Raw genomic sequence first — 13,391 nt, 5'->3', positions numbered from 1 at the left:
GGCGTCTGATGTATGTCACACCTGCAGCTCCACCTCAGAGAGCAGTTCTAATCTTCTGAAGAAAACTTATTAAGGCCTCTCTCTGTCTCTTCATCTCTTGGATTCTCCCTCTTATCTGATTAAGCTCCTCGGCTGTCTGTCTGATTTCAAGCTCCATCCGTGAGATCTTTGACTCACATTCGGAGACTCTGTCATTGTAGTTGCTCACGTGAGACTGGAACCTTTCAACCTCTTGTCTTGCATCTTTAATAGCCTTCTCAGCCTCACATATTTCCACTGCACCAGCTACCATCATAGCTGGTCCTGGAAGAGAAAACAAAAGGAAGATTACAAACTGCATTGAGTTTACTCTTTTCCAATTCTGCAGATGCACTTTAAAGTCATGCTTTAAAATGAAATAACGGAATGAGTTTTCTCTTAGGTAATCTGTTGGAAATTATTCACCTGCAATCCATCCAACAAATGGAATCAGTGTTACACCAGCCCCAATATAAGTCACAGTCTTTGCAGTATCCTCTCTATCCTGTTGTCTGCGAAGTGTGGCTTGAGTAGACTGCAACCTTGCATTTGCTAGGGCCAGAGAATCCTTATAACTGTCCAGTGATTGTTTGTTTGAGGCTTGTTGGGTTTGCAGGTTGTCAAGCTCAAGTTCCTTGTCCATTAGTTGTTTGTCCAGTGTCTTCTGTTGGTCTGCGAGTTTCTTAATATCCCCATTTAAATGGCTCAGTATTTCTCTTACTGTCTGCTCTGAATTCTCCATTTTCTGCTTGGCTTGGTTCATATGTTCTCTGATACTTGAACAAACAGGATAGTCATGAAAGAGATGGTCTGAGTTTATGGAGAGAAGGGTGTCATGGAGGCTGTTGGAAGAAAAGACACTGTCTCTAAAATGTGGGATGATGGTCTTAATCAGAATCTCTGCCCTCACACTGTTATACTGCTTCTCCCACTCCTGTTCAGACAGAGAGGACGGCTTCATTCTCAGAAACTTGTAAGCATCTTTGGCCTGGTCTCTAAATACCCTTTGGATGGTCATACAGGAGTCACCAAACTTAGTCCAAACCTACAAGTGAAAAGCCGAATTGAAAATTAATCACAATAATGTAAAGAAACAAAGAAAACCAGACTGACTGTGTAGCAGGGCGGAACTTGATTACCCTACATTACAAAAACAGTTGCAAAAGCATGTTTTCATTCAAAGTATTATATTCTATGTTATATTCTTACGTGCAAAAAGTTCTTGACAAACAGAGAATGTAAATGTTACACTGCTGTGAGGAAATGGAAAATATTAGTAAATTAGTTGGTGAAGTGATATTTTAAAAAGGTAAAGAAAACTGGTAAATACACTGGTGAATTAAACAGCCAGGGGAACTGAACCCAAGGTTTTAGTTCATTAGTATTTCAGAACCCTTTGATAAAACTGTGTAATATGTAGATCAGTCAGCTGGGCTGCATCCTTTAATCCTTAATGCCATCATTTAAAATAGAGTGACAAAATTATGTTAATTTTTAGTGATGTGTGGTTATTTTGACCACCACAGTAAGAGGAGGGTTGGGGAAAATATGAAAATCTTCTTTAAATGATATTTCACTATTTTCTGTATCATTCACCTTCTTGCTTTTGGAGTGTCTTTTTCAAAGATATGCTACATTAATACAGGTATTTTCTTTTTTAGAATAGAATCTTATATATACACGAATAACATCAATAATTCTTTACCTCTTCTGCTCCAGTGATTGACTCCAGAAATATACATTTGAAGCTTTTCAGGTGTTCAGTCAGGTCCTCCCCTACAAACGTCATATTTTGCAGGTATTCCTGCATTGAATGAAAGTGCTCCCAAAATTTTTGGAGCTCAATAAGATCCTTCTGGACTCTAGACAGACATATGCAGACCTCATCAAGGTGGTCTGTTGTAGCACTTGAGCCTAGAATTGAAAGGTGAAAACAAATAACTACATCATTTCTTTAACTTGAGCCAGTGTACTGAAATTCATTTTAAATGGGGGAATTAAGATTTGGCGGTTCCACTTAAATGTGCACTAAATCAGTTGTTGGTTTAAAAGGCTATGCCACTGATTTTTCAAGTATCCATGATTATTCACATAACATCTGTGTCTAATGCAGTAGATCAATCAGAACAAGCAATCAGTTGCAAGAAAAAAGAACCCTCTGACATCAAAAGATGTTTTATGCTCAAATGAACTAATCCTTGGAGTAGAATCTCAGCACAGATATAAACTTGTCAGGGGACTGGAATATGATCACATACAGAGCTTTCAGTATGGCAGTGAGCCCTGGAAAACTCAAACTCAACTAAATGTGATCAACTACGTACACAGTGACTATTTACCTGTAAAACTATGCAACCAGGACTTTAGAATCAGTGATGCTGAGAGCTGAATGGTGGAACCAAAAGGGGGAGGAGACAAGGTCGTTACAAGTTTTGAATGTGCTAGGCACATTTTCTCACAGTACATTGTTTCTTTGATTATATCTGTGGAGTATAAATAATGCACCTCTCTACTCAAAAGATGTCTGTGTTTGATTTATTTAAACTTGATGCAGGATCACTATTCAATTGTAAACTGTGAGACCAAAACTTCATTGTAAGTTTCTGGTTTAAAACTTGAGAGGGCAGTTCAACAGCACAGATACTAGACTGCTCAGTCTCTCCAGCTAAAATTCAGACATGGTTTTTCTGACTCACAATTTCTGGAATGCAGGTTCTTCTTTTTCAGTTCAGACCTTTCAGTACAAACTTTTGAAGTGGTGGCTGCTACATTTTTGTTGTGTGAATCAAACCTATAAAATCAAAGTGCAAGAGAAGATCAATCACTTGATGTGTATGGTTCAGCACTTTTTAAGGTGGTGTCAAGGATGTAGGTATTTAGAATTATATTCATAATATTATACTATATTAGAATTATATTATATTTAGAATTTTATTCATCGTAAGCACTGTTAACAAGTGAAGGTTATAACTAGTAAAGATAAGAAACCTGTGGACATCTGCTGAAAGTAAATGGAAGATAATCGTATTCCTAGCTGACCGTTAAAAACCATTGCTTCTGGACAGAAATGGCCGATGACTGATGATGTTTTATATAAGTATGCAGGTTACTTCAGTCATAAGTGCATATCTAAATTTGTGAACCTGAGAGAAAAGTCTCCTGTATGCCACACCACTGATGATGCATGCTTTTCATAATTTACTGTGATGAGACATAAAACCTTTGAGATTTCTTCTGGTTTAAAATTTTCACACTGATTCATCATTGAAGTAAAATATAACCTACCCAATGTCATATGAAAACAGTTTGCAATTTTCTGCTAACGGCAGTCTTTTGTAATACTGAAGAAGATTACTTATTTAACAGTAAACAGATTTCTGGATGTTTTATACATATTTTGTGGTACCTGTTCAAAAGTTCCTTGAGCTTGTTACTGAGCTCAGGAATCAACGCCTTAGCCCTCCTGAGATATTGCGAGAGTTGCATGGACTTGTTATTTTCCACTGCAGCTCTCAGCAGAGGGAAAAGTGACCTCATGGTATCCGTGGTGTGGACACACTGCAGTACAAATGATACAATTAAGGAGTATTTCCCCCTTTTGATACTAGCCATTTCAACACACTAATGTGCTGTTGTATCTTTCACACTTTGAGTTAAAGTCATCGAGCGGTTCTGAAGGGAAGTGTTATGCATTCACAACTAGACACCTGAATGATATAAACTGCCTCCTTCTGACACAGAGATAAAACTTTCTGACCTATCCGAGGAAAATATAGCAAACTGGGTTCACTTTGACCATAGATAAAAGATACCACATGGATTACTAAACATGTTTAGGAATTTAAGAATCCACATCCTTCACTTTGAACGTTTAAGATTTACCCAGCGGATCTGGGGTCAGAGTACAAAGATTCACAAAGGTAAAACATATAAAAGGTCTAAGCAGATTTGACATGGTGTGCTATATGTTACCTCATGCAGGAGATCCTTTGAGGAAGAAAACAGCTCTTTGGTTTCCAAGGCCCTGTTATGGACTTGTGTCTCCAGGTTGGGAAAGTTGGCCAGACATACATAAGACAGCTGATAGAGCAGGGCAATCCTCTCAGCCACTGGTAATATCTCCTGACTAATAACTGGACCTGAGCTGCTGCTGAGTGCAACTTCTATGAAACAAGAGAAGGTCAAACTGTAGACAATGTGCTTTAAGACCAGAAGATTCTACAAGAAACCTTTTTAGGTTGCTGTGACTAAAATATTAATATTGGTTGATGCTGGTTCCCACATAGTCAGGGAAGCACATACCATTTTGGGTTTGGTTCTCAAAGGAGCACCTGAAGATGCTTGGTGTGCACTCTTCTCACGCTTTTCCAAAGCATGACTGATTTTTTTTGTCCATATATAAAAGGCGCTGCTTTTTTTCTGCGCGATTGGGATTTTCACGGCATATTTTGCACTACATCTCTGTGCGGTCGTCATCTGTTTGGAGCCATGCGACCTCCTGCAGCCACAGTGCCGCCAATACTCTTTTTTTTTTTTTTTTTAAGATCAAGTTCAGTCCGGCGTTTCTTTGGGATGGTGGAATGCCAAAGTAATTACTTCATGTAGCTAACGTCATGGACGAGTCGATGAATAGATGAAAGTCTTAAAACCAGAGAAGAAATGTAAGCTGCTTACAAAGTAAGCTAACTACCGGCTGGAGCTTGCTTTGGTAAATTGAAAAAAAACTAAACAAAACCAAAAAAAAACATGGTAACACTTTATTTTACAGTCTACTAATTAACAAGAATTAACTAGGAATGATATAGTCAGAAAAATATAGTTATTAGGAAAGTGCCAAAGAATACTAGTACCAAATAATTTCCTGGCAAGTACATAGAAACATACTAGGAAACTAGATGGTGACAAAATATAGTTATTTGGAAAGCACCCATCAGAAATATACTAAGTTATTATCTAGGATGTACATGGAAACCTACTAGGAAACTATATGGTCAGGGTTACATTTATGTTTTAGGCTTAGGGCTGTTGTATGAGACAAGGATTAGCCTGTTATTTTCTCATAGTTTTCTTATATCGTTCCATGAAGATGTACAGTTTGAATTATACCCTTTAGATTCTAGAATATTAAAGGTTAATAAATTATAATGGATAAATCTGTTAAGATATTGAACTTAGTTAACAAAGTTTAACAAAGTTTTTCTCGAATTTGCTAAAGAAAGGTGCTTCAATGCTTCCTTTCATGTCTCCTTCAGCATAGGGTATACTGGACCATGCTATCCCACAACTCCTTTGAAACTTAAGAATGATGATGTAGTGGTTTTAACATGTTATGCTTGTCTTGCATAAATTAAACAATTATTTCCATACAATCATACTAATTGGGATTCATGTAGATAAATATGAGTGGACAGAAGGGTGAGCTGAGCTGAGATTGAGGCGGTTGTTATCTATAATAGCCAATGTCAAAGGCCCTTGTGTGTCTACGGATGTGTATCTACGAGAATGAAATTGTTTTCATTAGTTTTCATTGTTTTCATTAGTCAACAGTATCTAAGATTCACTTTCAGTACTCCATCTTCGGAATATTGTGGTTTCACGAGAGCAGACTCGCGTCAATAAAATCCACCATCCCATAATTACATAGCCTAAAGTAAGTGCGGTCGGATTCTCTTAGCACCGCGGTTATCTTTTTCTAAGTCCTTATGAATTCTCCTTCCCATCTTTCCTTGACTTCATGACATTTTCCATCGAGTGGTTAGGAAAGGACATAGGACATTATTGATTATTTTGATGATTCAATCTCAGCCAATGAGATATCATGGTGCCAACAGTGCCACATTTTTTTTTTCAAAGTTCCACAATTGCAGGTGAAGTCAGGTGTAGAATGTTTCACTTGTGGCATCATGTCAGCGCTCTACAAGTTTCGGATTTTGGAATGTTTCATATTTCAGATTAGGGATGCTCAACCCTTTTTTCTCTTCTCTCCCCCTGCTTCCTGTTGCCTTTTGGGGGCCATTCTTTCTGATGTTTTACCGTCAGGCTTGAGTTTGCCAGGCACAATGAAAGTAACCACAGGGAGATGGGGGATTTCAGGCAATAATTTATATCTTGGTCTTATATATGGTCTATTGGTGTCTACTGTAGTTGTACTTAAATTTAAACAGTTTCATCATTATGATTACTATGATGATCACACAGTGCGTGATGCACATGTACATAGCAGTCTACATCTACAACATCGGGAAGCAGTAATAGAGAAAAAGAGGAACAAGAGAACACAAAGCTACAATTACTAATGTAACCTGTTAAATAGAAAAAAAAAATCAAAAGTGCTTCAGCAGCTCCCCCTCACAAATGTAATATTGTCATTGTTATTAAGTACAATAAGCATCATTTGTTATATCCATTCTAAGAAGCGAAGTAAGAAGCCAAAACAGGTCATTCCGAAGAGGACAAACGAGAGAGAGAGAGAGAGAGAGAGAGAGAGAGAGAGAGAGAGAGAGAGAGAGAGGGAGAGACAGAGAGAGCGCAAGAGAGTGAGAGAGAGAGAGTGAGATCCAACACATTTTAGTAGATTATTAATGCAAGACAGTCTGATGGTGAATCTAATGGCTCTGTAACTGTGGTGCACCCCCCAAAATAGGCGAGCACTTATGTGTTCTTCAAATAAATAAATACATATTTCTTATAGGCTTTTCTTTAGGCTTTAGTTTCGCTGGAGAGAAAGGAGCGGAACCAATTAACCCAGCAGGTGTTGCGCCCAGGTTTCCTAAGGCGGGGGTTTCCGCCCTCTCCTCAGAGATAATTGGGAAGAGAAACGGTGGTTCGCGTCTTAACTCTCTCAGTCGAATACATTTGTTTTTCAGGTCAGTATGCCATGAAAACCCCCAAAAACCTACTTCTCAAGGGTGAAAGTTATGAAGCATGAGTGTGATGAGTTTAGTTAGTGAGAGTGAGTGTTGATTTTCGAGTGTATGAAAGTGTGAGAGTGTAGAGCGTTATTACAAAATGGCGATCATCACCTGGTAAACTGAATGCCTTGCAGGGTCAACTGTGCATTTTGAACGGCAACATTTTCAGTGTTTGAGCTCCGGACATCTGACCGTAATTTTGATTAGGGTTATCTGTTGTTTTGACGGACTGTTGTATAATTGATTAACGAGTTCGCTGCACAAATATGTAGCTAGTTAAAGTTAAGGCGGGAGTTTCGATTTTATGAGGTAGAACCAGACAAGCATTGAGCTAACTGACATTCTCTGTGGAACGTATCCAACGTTATGTGGCGAGAAGCGTCTTGAACCACTAAAATTGGCTAGTTTACGTTGCTGTAATGAAACTGACTGACTGAATCTGTGCGAGATGAATGAATAAATGAAAGAATGAATGAATGAATGAACAAAAGAAAGAATGAATGTGTGAGGTGAGTGAATGAAGCAGTACATGAGTGGGTGAGTTAAGTGAAAGAATGAATATGTGTAAAGTGTAATTTAATTGAGTACAGTGGAAAGTAACATCAATGTGTCTTGTTTAAATGTATCAGTGGGCAATGTAACAATGACAACATAGCCTACATTAGGGAGAGTCTTAAATGCTTACTACATGTATTCTGGTTTCTACAATAAAGAGATAATTGGGAAGAGAAACGGTGGTTCGCGTCTTAACTCTCTCAGTCGAATACATTTGTTTTTCAGACACACAAATCATTTGCTACGGTGATCCCCGTCCTGGGACCCGTAACATAACCATATGACTGTTTAATTTCACTGTGACCTTACACATCTGTAACTATTTGGGGATTGCCTGCTGAGCCTATATTCTCCATAGTTTCCTATAATCCTCGTAATATGAATGAACAGTGCATTTGTACAACTATATCTACCTAATGTCTCTATGCTTTAAATGCATTCAGTGTAGCTGTGTTGTTGACCCTCAGCTACACTAGTCAGAGGCTGCACAAAACAGATGTCATGTAATTTAACGAGTGGGTCAATAATTGCTGTTGATGAATTCGTGGTTTATGTTACCATGACGACATAGAACTACAAGACAACAAAACCAGGCCGCATTACATGAGTAAAAATAAATGTATTTTGAGGTTTTTCAATGAACAAATTACTTTGTTAAGGCAATCTTTTTACATGCATTGTTGCTTCTGATTGTGAAGCAACTTTTTATATGAGAGCATAATAAAGCCTTTAAACGACTTCACTCTGTTTCTTTAAGTACAGAGATTCTTTGTGAGATCACATAACTTTATTTACCATAACTTAATCTTGAATTTGGTCACAAGCCCAAAACTTGAACTTGTGAATTAGCAGATCTTGCACACAGTCACTGCAAAACCGTTCATGAGCTTGTAGGAATTTATAACTTTTAAACTCTTTTTAACTTTGAAAAGCGTATGCCCTCAGTCCAAAAATGAGATAATCTACAATGTCCGGGTATGTACAATTTACAATTTAGTTATTTGGCAGACGCTTTTTACCAAAGCGACTTACAATCAGTGCATCAGTCGGATTTCTAATACCTTGTGAGCAGAGATCACAATAGGACTGAGCGTCAAATTGCCCCTTTGTATTGCGCCCCCGGAATACTTTGACAAACACAGATACAAGACAGGTTTTTTTTTTTTTTTTTCCTAGGAAAGGGAGGTTAGGCATTGGTATGTGAGTGGAGGTAGTGCATCATGGTCTGTAGTCTTGGGCTGTCAAGTCATATGTCACGGCCTGTGGCCTGGGATACGGAATATGGACCCAGAAGCAGACCCTTGTTAGATTCTTTTCAAAAAGGTGATTTTAATGATCAAAAATTTCAGCAGTACAGAAAACAGTAGGCAGTGTTCGCAGTCAATTCACAAACACACAAAATGGGGATCAGGCAAAAATGTGGTTTGAGTCCAGGCAGAGTCTTAAAAAACTAGAGGTCAGTCCAATACAAAAAGCAGTGGTACAGAGGAGGGCAAAGCAGTAATCAAAAGTCAGCAGGCACAGGTCACAGACGAGGAGGGCAAAAACAGTCCAGGCAATTACATAAAACCAAAAGGGCAAGACAACAGCAAAAACCCAAAAAACAGGCAGAAGTCCAAACATTAGCAAAAGAAATCAGAAAACATACATCAAACCACGAGAAAACCTTCAAAAAACTGGCGAGGATAATCGGGCAAGGGGTGAATGGTGAGACAAGGCTTTAAAACAGACTAATGAGAAGATGGTGAACAGGCGAGTTGAGGGAAGGCTGGTGATCGGTGTGAATGCAAAATGAGGAGTGAAACAGGACACAAATGGGAGAAAAGGAAAACGTGGCTTCGGCAGTGGAAGGAACGGGCTGGATTGTGACATCATATGGATGTTACTTATCGTTAATAGTTTGTCTGAGTACCGCTGCTTGGCACTGTGATTTAATTTCTCCTGGTAGAGTGCCTTTTCTTTCTCTTTCCCCTTCTCCATCTCTTCTCTTCTCCATCAGATTTGAATGATTTAAACAACTTTTTATCCAATCAAAACGGAAGACATGCAAGTAACCACGGTAGCGGGCACAGGTAAACAGAGCGCATTCCTCACAACATGGCGCCCCCGCCCCAACATACAACATGGCGTCACCCAGCTTCGCTTTCTCTATTAGCCTACCTCATGATCAAGAAAAAAAATCATAATCGGCTCTGTTTCATCCGTTAACAGAGGGTGTACATTGGCAACGTTTTTTCTCCATGAGCGCACTCTACAAAGGCTACTGGTACACGTGGGGCATGTTGAAATATTGTAACCTTTCCAGTTTTAACGAGAAGAATTTAATGAATAACAAAAAAAAAGTCATTTTTCATATTCCTGTTCAGCCATGGCATATACAACATTTAAAAAGAACTTGATTTTCGTTTTCCTCATTGTAAAACAGAAAATAAAATTGTAAAAAAACAAAAACAGAAAATATCAGGGTTTTTTTTTCTTCATTTTCTGAAACCGGAAGCTGTGGTCAGCCCACGTACACGAGTTTCAATGTTCCTACAATTCAAACAACTGGGGGGTATTCCAGAAAGTGGGTTTAGGGAAAACTCGGAGTTAGTTAACTCAGAGTTAGTGGTAAACCTCCTAATAGAAGAGCCCTTATAGTTGTTTCTGATTTTATCAGATCCAAAGTATGTACTTTACCCTCATATTTTAACGAACAAGTTCGGCTTATGTGCCTTTGTACATAAGCCGCAGGGACGCTACACTGCTGTGATTGGTTAGGGTTAGGGTCAGGGGTGGGGGTAGGTTCAGGTTATAACCAATCACAGTTTAGAGTGTCCCTCCCTCCCACCCACCCAAATGAAATAAACGGGCTATTTTCTGTTTTTGTTCCCATGTGATTTAAACTTTGTATATGTTGTTTCTGGGCAGGAAAATGTAATACGACTTGTATTTCCGTTATTCAATTTTGGATGTTAAACGAATGGTTTTTTGATTTTTATTTTTTCATTTCTGTTTCTGAAAGGAAAATAGAATGACTAACATATAGGTACACGGAGGTGGCAGCTGGTGGTCTTTGAAATGGAAGAAGCACAGTTCGGACCTTAGTCACAAAATTAGTCAGTTATTACATTTGTTGTTATTTAAATGTGAATTCTGCTGGGCGTTGATCTGCCCTGCCGTTTAATTCGAGTCTCTCCTCTTAAGAAAGACTATCAAAGAACTTCGCCAAAATCAGATCGAAAACATCAGCAACATCTACCTTATTGCACCTGCTAGCTAGCTAGCTAGATCCTCTATGACAGGGGTGTCAAACTCCGGTCCTGGAGGGCCGGGGTCCTGCTGATTTTTGTTTTCACGTCTTAGTTACCTGTTGATTTTCACCTTGAAAACAGGTGTGGACACTCTTCAGCCAATCAGAGATTCTATTTAGTTGGTCTACAAGAAAAACAGCAGGACTCCCTCCAGGACCGGAGTTTGACACCCCTGTTCTGTGACCTAGCTTAAAATCAACCTTTACCAAAGTGAAATGATAGCGAGTGACAAACTCAAGAACTCTATATTTACAATTTTATTAACAGTATGTACAAATAGAAACGGTATAGCAAATAACAGAAAAAAGGGGCAGAAGCTTATGTCTCACGACCTCGCCTGCCAACACTCCGTACAGAGCGAGCTTGAATATCCCGCCGATGCCGGCGTACAATTTTAAAACGCTGTCAGTCATGTTCTTTTCCATGACGTTTAAAAGAGTTCCTCCAATCCTCACATACAGCAGCCCGGCGTCAAAATCAAGCCAACTGTCCAATAAACGAGCAGATTTTTTTTTTTAATGCAAAAATCGCTGTCGCCGGTCCCATTGACTCCCATGGAAGCCGTGCGTCCGGAAATGTTTTAAAAGCATATCGGTAAATAAATGTCTAGCTTTGTTGCACTGAAAACAAAGCGGATTCTGAAGTGCCATTGAACCCCAGAGACGCACAGCGTCAATGGGTTAAAATGGGTCGTGCTTTCACGGGTTTCTATGAGAAAAAAAAATCACCTTAGCTCATGACTACCTGAATTAATGCTGAACAAACCGTGAAGCTGAACACTTTCTAGCCCAAAATATTAATTTGTAATAAGAGAGTTAAGTAATGCAAATACAATATTACATATTTAATTGACGGACTTTCGTGACGTTTTAGAGGAACCTCGGCTTCCTGTGTAGTCTTAGAGCAGTCGCCTCTGGTACACGGACCGTACACGGACCCAAAAAGTTCCTTATATTAACTAACTGCTAAATCGGAGTAGGTGGCTTCGGACGAATGTTTCGCGGCCAGCGAATCCTCTCTCTCTCTCTTTCTCTCTCTCTCTCTCTCTCTCTGACACTTCAGTAGCTCCTCAGTTGAAACTGATATTTTAGATATGAGAGTATTTGCCAATGTAGGCTAACGAAGCACAAGAATGTAGGTTACAGGACATGCTATCATTTATATGTATTTATATTTTATATGGATCTTATATTTTAATTTTTATGCTCCAATTGGCTGGAGATTTTGTTGTTGTTGTTGCTGCTTTTTTAATTTCAAGAAGTAGTTGTGCTGTGAATGTAAATGTCAAAGCAAGGTGTTGGACTGAGGAACTTTAGAGGGAATAAAACAAATGTAAACTTACCCTTTAGATCAGCCATGACAGATCAGCGACTCGCTGTATGATGTACGTGTCCGATGTTTGCAGCAGTCGCAAGAGCTCTTCCGCTAAACTGCGACAGACCGGTATTTAAAGCAAGTTTTTTTTCTCCGCCCCTAATGACGTTGAAGTAATAGAATACTGAGCACTGCATGTCAGTGTCATATCCATAAATTATGAAAACAAATGCAAGTACATTGTACTGTCTGTTTACTTATTGCACAACTTTTATGCATTATTTCAATATAGAATATAACTTATCCGTTGCTTGTAACGTCACTCTCTGTATTATCAGAGTTTGCCGTGAGGATTGATGGAAGGTATCAAATATACAAGCCCCAATTTTATTCTTTATTATCCTGCGGTGATGCTGAACGTTGCTATGCATGATATTTGTGTTCATGTATGAAGAGAATATGTCTGCTCATGCATGAATATGGTCTGTGTATTAAATAAACGAGCCCGTCTAGAGTACTAATACTGTGTCTGTATGGTATGCTTGTTATAGTCACTCATCACATCGGTAAAGAGTGCATCGCTGAATAAAAACATGTCAGAATCGGAATCCATCTACATACATCTATTTTAAGCTTTCTGAATGGAAGATGCAACTAGGTGTTTAACACTAATTTCTCATTGCTATGATCTCAGTTTATGTACAGTTTAGGTGGATGATTTTTGAATAATTTCATTAGTTTCTTTTGCAATGAATTATGTTGTACAGATTTTGAGGTTATCTAGTGGCTTTGGAATCTCAGTTTTCATTAGAATGTACTTGATGGCACTATCAGGTCTCTGCCACCTCTCCAAATTTACCTGGCAACGGAAGAGAGGGAAAGGAGGTCCAGGACCATGCGGTTTCTCAATGTCGCACACACTCGCTCCGAATACAATTTTAAAGTTTTAACGCAGTTACGGCCCCTCCAAGGCTCCACAGCAGACGTTTGATTTCACCTTCGCGATCTCAGTCGATCTCTGTTCTGGCGGATCCTTTAAACATCTGGGTCGACTAGACACAGAACATGTGGAGTTAAGCTGAGTGCTGGTTTCAAAAGTTTAATTTTCCTCCCTGTTCATACTGGCCTGACTGATTCTGATTCTGGTTTTGGTTTTCTGTCTTATCATCCTTTTGTTGCACGCTGCACTCATGACAAAGGGCAAAAGGGCAAAAGGGCTGTTTCTTACAACACTGCTAAGAAAAAGCATGGGGCTATGACAAAGCACCCAAAAGGACGACACAAATTCTACATTAAATGT

The 13,391-nt window shown here is 39.0% G+C and overlaps 1 protein-coding gene across 1 annotated transcript in view; it reads right to left on the bottom strand.

The window, feature by feature from the left end:
* Nucleotides 1-1,807, bottom strand: part of LOC115821781 (uncharacterized) — a 43,903-nt gene extending 42,096 nt beyond the window's left edge. The window contains exons 1-3 of the mRNA XM_030785572.1: nt 1,724-1,807; nt 445-1,063; nt 209-303 (exon numbers count right to left, since the gene is read on the bottom strand). Of these exons, the coding sequence (XP_030641432.1) occupies nt 209-303; nt 445-1,063; nt 1,724-1,807 (798 nt within the window). The remainder of the gene's footprint in view (nt 1-208; nt 304-444; nt 1,064-1,723) is intronic.
* Nucleotides 1,808-13,391: the final 11,584 nt, after the last annotated feature.

Source organism: Chanos chanos, chromosome 9 (genome assembly GCF_902362185.1).
Source record: "Chanos chanos chromosome 9, fChaCha1.1, whole genome shotgun sequence".
Taxonomy (NCBI): domain Eukaryota; kingdom Metazoa; phylum Chordata; class Actinopteri; order Gonorynchiformes; family Chanidae; genus Chanos; species Chanos chanos.
Note: the sequence above shows the minus strand (reverse complement) of the source record. Positions and strands in the feature narration are given on the sequence as shown.